General features: G+C 38.0%; 2 protein-coding genes across 4 annotated transcripts in view; one reads left to right on the forward strand and one right to left on the reverse strand.

Moving 5' to 3' along the window:
* LOC116849919 (LIM domain-containing protein jub) overlaps positions 1-3,109 on the forward strand; it is a 9,616-nt gene extending 6,507 nt beyond the window's left edge. Inside the window, exons 3-6 of the mRNA XM_032827576.1 lie at positions 533-702; positions 776-838; positions 915-1,097; positions 1,175-3,109. Of these exons, the coding sequence (XP_032683467.1) occupies positions 533-702; positions 776-838; positions 915-1,097; positions 1,175-1,396 (638 nt within the window). The 3' untranslated portion in view covers positions 1,397-3,109. The remainder of the gene's footprint in view (positions 1-532; positions 703-775; positions 839-914; positions 1,098-1,174) is intronic.
* Positions 3,110-3,237: 128 nt separating this feature from the next.
* On the reverse strand, positions 3,238-5,393 carry LOC116849920 (uncharacterized protein C18orf19 homolog A). Of its 3 annotated transcripts, XM_032827579.1 has the most exons (5): positions 4,607-5,385; positions 4,368-4,513; positions 3,762-3,841; positions 3,627-3,645; positions 3,238-3,464 (listed from the first exon to the last, which is right to left on the reverse strand). In XM_032827579.1, the coding sequence occupies exons 1-5, from the start codon at positions 5,089-5,091 to the stop codon at positions 3,406-3,408; spliced, it is 789 nt and encodes a 262-aa protein (XP_032683470.1). In that variant the 5' UTR covers positions 5,092-5,385; the 3' UTR covers positions 3,238-3,405. The 3 variants fall into 3 exon arrangements, with proteins under 3 accessions (XP_032683470.1, XP_032683469.1, XP_032683468.1); XM_032827578.1 differs by lacking the exon at positions 3,627-3,645 and having other exon boundaries at positions 3,242-3,464; positions 4,607-5,376; XM_032827577.1 differs by lacking the exon at positions 3,238-3,464 and having other exon boundaries at positions 3,519-3,645; positions 4,607-5,393.
* Between the last annotated feature and the right edge of the window lie 284 nt (positions 5,394-5,677).

Below are 5,677 nucleotides of genomic sequence, written 5' to 3' on the forward strand. Positions count from 1 at the left end.
ACTGCGCAACGATAACGAAACTTCAATAACGAGATCCCAACACAGAATCCCAGCACTGATTCCTTGCCGTGACCATCTTGATTTATGACGTTAGAAGCAAGAAAATACGCGCTAAAAATTCTTGCAAAATTCGTAAAAATAAAAAGATGTATCCATAAAATGATACTTGAAATCGATCGAACAGATATGCAAAATAGTCGATAAAACTAACGCGACAAAATCATGAGGAAAAGTAGATTACAAAGATAGATTGCGTGTCATTAATTTTACGGTGATTTATTGATCGCTAAAGCAAAAGGAAAGCGTTCGAACTATTTTACAGATGTCTGATCGATTGAAAGTGTTATTTTGTGGTTATGTTTTTTTTATTTCAACGTATTTTGCAGAAACTTTTAACGTATATTTTTTCACCTCTCACGTTATCAATCGAGAGTTCCTCGGCGAGGAGCTCGAGGCCTTAATATCCGTTGATTATTCGGCGATGCAGCACAAGTAGTGCGTGAAGTTTCGCATTGATATCTTTTGCTGACAGGTATTTGCCATACATGCGGTGAGAAAGTGACCGGCGCCGGACAAGCTTGTCAAGCAATGGGCAACCTCTATCATACTAATTGCTTCATATGCTGTTCCTGCGGAAGGGCGCTCCGCGGCAAAGCTTTTTATAACGTCCACGGGAGGGTTTACTGCGAGGAGGACTATTTGGTATGTTAAAATCATTCTACTGCGATTTTGCGATAATCATCTGTCTAGCTTATAAATGTCGTTATGTTCGCAGTACTCCGGTTTCCAACAGACGGCCGAGAAATGCGCGATTTGCGGCCACCTTATCATGGAAATGGTAAGCGACGAGATCCGATCGTTATCGTCTGTTAAATCCTCATTGAACTTTCATGTCATTCATCCTTTTTGCATAGATACTGCAAGCGATGGGCAAGTCGTATCACCCAGGTTGCTTTAGGTGTTGCGTGTGCAACGAGTGTCTCGATGGCGTTCCCTTCACAGTCGATGTTGACAACAAGATTTACTGCGTGAACGATTATCACAGAATGTTCGCGCCCAAATGCGCGTCTTGCGGGAAGGGAATTACGCCTGTTGAGGTATGCGCGTGTGAAATTAACTCGCTTGCTATGTCGTCGGAAGGCGCGACAGCATCCCTGATGGAATATTCTTTTAGGGCACCGAGGAGACGGTCAGGGTAGTCTCCATGGACAAAGACTTTCATGTGGATTGCTACGTTTGCGAAGACTGCGGCATGCAGTTGACCGACGAGCCGGATAAACGGTGCTACCCACTCGACGGCAGGCTTATGTGTCGTGCGTGCCACATTCAACGTATATCCCACACGCAACCGAGAGCACCGCAGCCAGTATCGGCGAGTTATCAGTTCATGGGCTAAGCCGCATCGGTGGTCGTGTTTGATATTGTTAGATAGAACTGCGCATGTAATGATCGTCCGATAATGAATAATCCGTAGAAATTAACTGACAAAAAATGTCCAGCAATGTGAACGTTTAGACAATCTGGAACTGCGTATGAATATGTAAGGCAAAAGTTGACCTAAGAACAAAACAACTTTTTGTTGGTGCTCAAAAATGACTCTACAGGTAGAAATAGAGATCCCTCAAAACTATGAGGAGTAACAAAATGAGGGATGATAAAATGATAAAAAGAAAATTTTACTTGACCTTTTCTGGTCTAACGTGGTTATAGATTTTCAGAAAACGTTTTAGAAATTTTATGCTCGATTATTCATCATTTTTAGAATTTTTTAAATATCTGACTGCAATTAAAAAGACATTTTAACACTTTTTTTATACAACTACTATATATATATATATATAAATGGAATGATACAATCTTTGTCAGGTAAAACCAGTCCTTTGTGCGTGCGGCATTTGCTACATTCACATCGTATACGATTACTATGCAAAGAAAAATATCTGTATTGGCTGCAATAGTGGTCACTGTTAATCTTATTATGGTATGTATTCATGTACCATAATACGCTGATATGTTATCATAATCTTTTAATGCAAGATATTGAATCAATTGATATATTATCGATAATAGCGGCTGATAAAGTGATATACTATAAAGAGGTGACAACGACTGCCGATTATCTCGTGTGCATTAAGCATATTTCAAATATCAAAAGCAGAGTGTAATTTTAACTGTCTTAATTTTATGTAAAACGCTATGACGATTGTGTAAGACTGCATATTAGAGAACCTGAATCATATTAAACTTTGGGATTATTTTAATCAGTTGAAGAAGACGAATAGATGGTTATAGATAAGTGTGGTATGTCTAATATATATACGAACCTTATTTATTTATCCAAAATACTTTCTTCTGTGAATGCAGTGGTCTCATTACGATGAACGAGTTGCGCAGGCAACTGTGATATAATAGCATAATAGTTATTCGTGGTTAAACATGAATTCCGTACTTCTTATAGCGCATGTATATATCTACCACATTTTTATCGCATGTTTATCATAACTCAAATTTATGACGAAAACTCAGGAACATTCCTGTGAATTCCCTTCGTCAATAATCAGTTATCATCGTATTTCACGTATCATTCATTGACAGTATTTATTAGAATAAATATATCGTCCTGCTGTAAGAACGCGCGTAATATTGAAATCTATCGGTATATAATGAAACATGTGGTCTGTTCTTTGTAATTGCATTACTGAACTGATGCACACTGATGCAATAAGTGAGAGTGAAAAAAAGATATACTTATCTAACTTATTTCACCAGTTCAGCAGTGCGGCTACAAAAAACAGACCAGTAGTATGGTATACTTCGAGGGTTAATACCGACGCGTTTAGAGTTTCCGCGGCACAAAGAACGGAGGCTGAATGAATTCGTTTGGAATATAAAAGTGTGTAGACAGTATCAACAAGCGACAATATCGTAACACTGAAAGACGCACAACTTGAAGCTGCCAAAAAACTGTTGTTACTCTTCACAAGATTAATAAACGTAGCTATTACATTTAAATAGCTTTAAGTTGTAGATAAAAGTGTAATCTTATTTAAATAACGTATACGGTATGTATAAATAGCAGTCCTTCAATAAAGACACAAATATACTTAAACAAGAATGAAAAAGCTCTTCTAGAATATTATCAAGTAAATCTGATACCTACAGCCGCTACAATATATATGTATACTTGTGTTTATTTACGGAGACAAACGGTTTGGGTAAACAAGTAAACAAGCCAAGGAGGTAAAAGCAAGTGAATATTTATCAGGACACACATAATTTACAATGCGAAATGTACATCGATGGTATTGTATAATTGAATCCCGAGCTACATTGAATCCAACTCATAGGTCTGACATAGTGCGGGCAATATATTATGGTTTCGGCGGTTCTGTGTGCCGCTCCGTTTTACACTCTGCCTTGAATTTTGTCTCGTGTTCCGCTGCAGATTTCATTGACTGTATTGGCTACAACACGACGAAAAACAATTACGAAGAAAGCATATTCCAGCGCGGAACGACGCGAGATCGCTACTACGTATTAATCGCGCGATAACAACACTTCGCAAAGTACGAAAGCGACAGAGATCATTACGATATATTTGAAATTAATTGTAATCGGCAACCTACTCATGATTTTGCGCGTAGGCTGTACCATGTATGCGTGTAAAAGAAAAAAAGACAAGAGAGAGGTTTCATGTATAAAGACACAGTTTATTTTTTTAATCTCAATAGATGACATTGCACTCCAGTCGCATTACTCACCTCTGCTGACTGACGTTTGAATGATGGCGCCTTCACGTAGCCTAATTTGCTCAGATGTCTGATAGCCATGGTTGTGCCTCCTATATTTTAGTATTATATACAATTAGCAGTATATAATTAGTTTTTTGAGTAATGCATATAATTCACAAAGTGTAGTTACATTCCAGACAGCATAATGTACTAAAAAATGTCTTAAGATTTATTCACTTAAATCAAAATGCTTAAAACCACACCAAAATTAAGATAACAGTTATCGCAGTAAAATGCATTTGTAATTAAAGTTTCATGCAATTTGTCTGCATCATTCATAAGAAATTTGTTATTGAAAATTGTAATTTTGCACATATAATCTTACAGCAGAAGCTATATAAGGTATTTATCATAAAAGCGTAATTACACTCAATAGTGAATTTATGAATAGCTCCTTTAATGCACCATTAAAAATACACTTCTTGAGCACCTTGAAAATACATATCTAGTGAATGAACTCCTTAAAAACATCCAAAAGATGTTCTATTCCTTTGAGATGTCTTTTGGACATCTTTAAGACATCTTTTAATAATATGTGCTGTCTGAGGCTGTCAGTAAAATATGAAAACTACATACCAATAGTAACTGTGTATCTAAGTGGAGTAAATATCTTATAAAGCGCATAAGTTATAGCCCAGTCGCCAGCTCCAGAGTTACATACTACATCTACATATTTTCCACTAAAATTCATATATTCCAATAATTGTACTATATCCACACCACTGAAAATATAGTTTCATATATAATTAATTGTTTCAAACTCATAACACACATATATATACACACACATATATGTTAACTGTATTCATACATACTTCCTAACAGCAGTATAAAATATAGCTACCCATCCTATGGAAGTGACAACGTGCACAGGTATTAATACATGCCAGTAGTCTTTGGTCATTTGTTTCATCTTTTGAAATATTGATACTTTTTGCTTTTCTTGAGGCTTTTGGTAATCGCTCTCGGATTTCTGCTTAAAATCCGAGTAGTATGCCAGGGTAATTCCATGTTTGTTAACGTTTTCTTTCAATGACCTTTGACACGCCAGTATGTGATTTACGAAGCCTAAAGAGTTATGTGATGCAATCCTGTAAAGGGGATACTTTTCTGCAAGTGAGACAAGCTTGATACTGCGTACTGTGCTGGCCGGCGTTCGTAATATTCTTGTGGTTTCCCAACGCATCGTCTCAACGCGACATGTACAACACGCCGATAATGGGAAATATTTTGTTAATAATGTCGGAACGTTGCGCAAATCAGAGCTAAATCTGAGCCCGCGCACCAGGATTATATCCATGTTTAAATATCGCCGCTACTTTTCCTAACCAGCAATTATGGTGCTCTAAGTATAGCAGTGAATTGTCACACACGTGAGAGAAAATAAAGAAATTTGTGTGTGTGACTTTGTAAGAAAACTTCTCCACCGTTAGGACGTCAATCTACACGTTCGACCACGACGATTCATACACGTAAATATTCACAAACTACGATCTTGACACGTAACTAGGCTCTACTTCCAATCGATCCGGGACATCATAACCAGACGATATATCAACTCGCGCGCAAGTAGTGACATCTGCAGGTTGGGACAAGAAGGTTTGTTGTCTCCGCACATGCTTACTCACAGCAGTTAGTTCGCTGCGCAGGAATGATGGCTTCTGCACACAGGACGCGGTAATGCTTGCCGCGCGGCAGAAGTTCGCGCGACAGCCAATCAATATGTTGTTTTTCCGTAAGAGCTAGAAGGTTATTACGGAAAGCAGCATATTGATTGACTGTCACGCGACTTCTGCCGCGCGGCAAACATTACCGCGTCCTGTGTGCAGGAGCCATGACTTGTCATACAACAGCGCAGCAGCAGATACTGAACCGATATAGTTATT

This window comes from Odontomachus brunneus, unplaced genomic scaffold, assembly GCF_010583005.1.
Source record: "Odontomachus brunneus isolate Ranch 3 - 2012 unplaced genomic scaffold, Obru_v1 Obru_scaffold_128, whole genome shotgun sequence".
NCBI classification, from domain to species: domain Eukaryota; kingdom Metazoa; phylum Arthropoda; class Insecta; order Hymenoptera; family Formicidae; genus Odontomachus; species Odontomachus brunneus.

Bases quoted from the DNA above. Each gene is read 5' to 3' on its own strand.
- LOC116849920 (XM_032827577.1), bottom strand. From the start codon at position 5,091: ATGGATATAATCCTGGTGCGCGGGCTCAGATTTAGCTCTGATTTGCGC. The intron at 3,842-4,367 runs GTATGTAGTTTT...ACTAAAATATAG, and splicing joins TAGATACACAGTTACTATTG to GAGGCACAACCATGGCTATC. The intron at 3,646-3,761 runs GTGAGTAATGCG...TACATGGTACAG, and splicing joins TCAAACGTCAGTCAGCAGAG to CCTACGCGCAAAATCATGAG.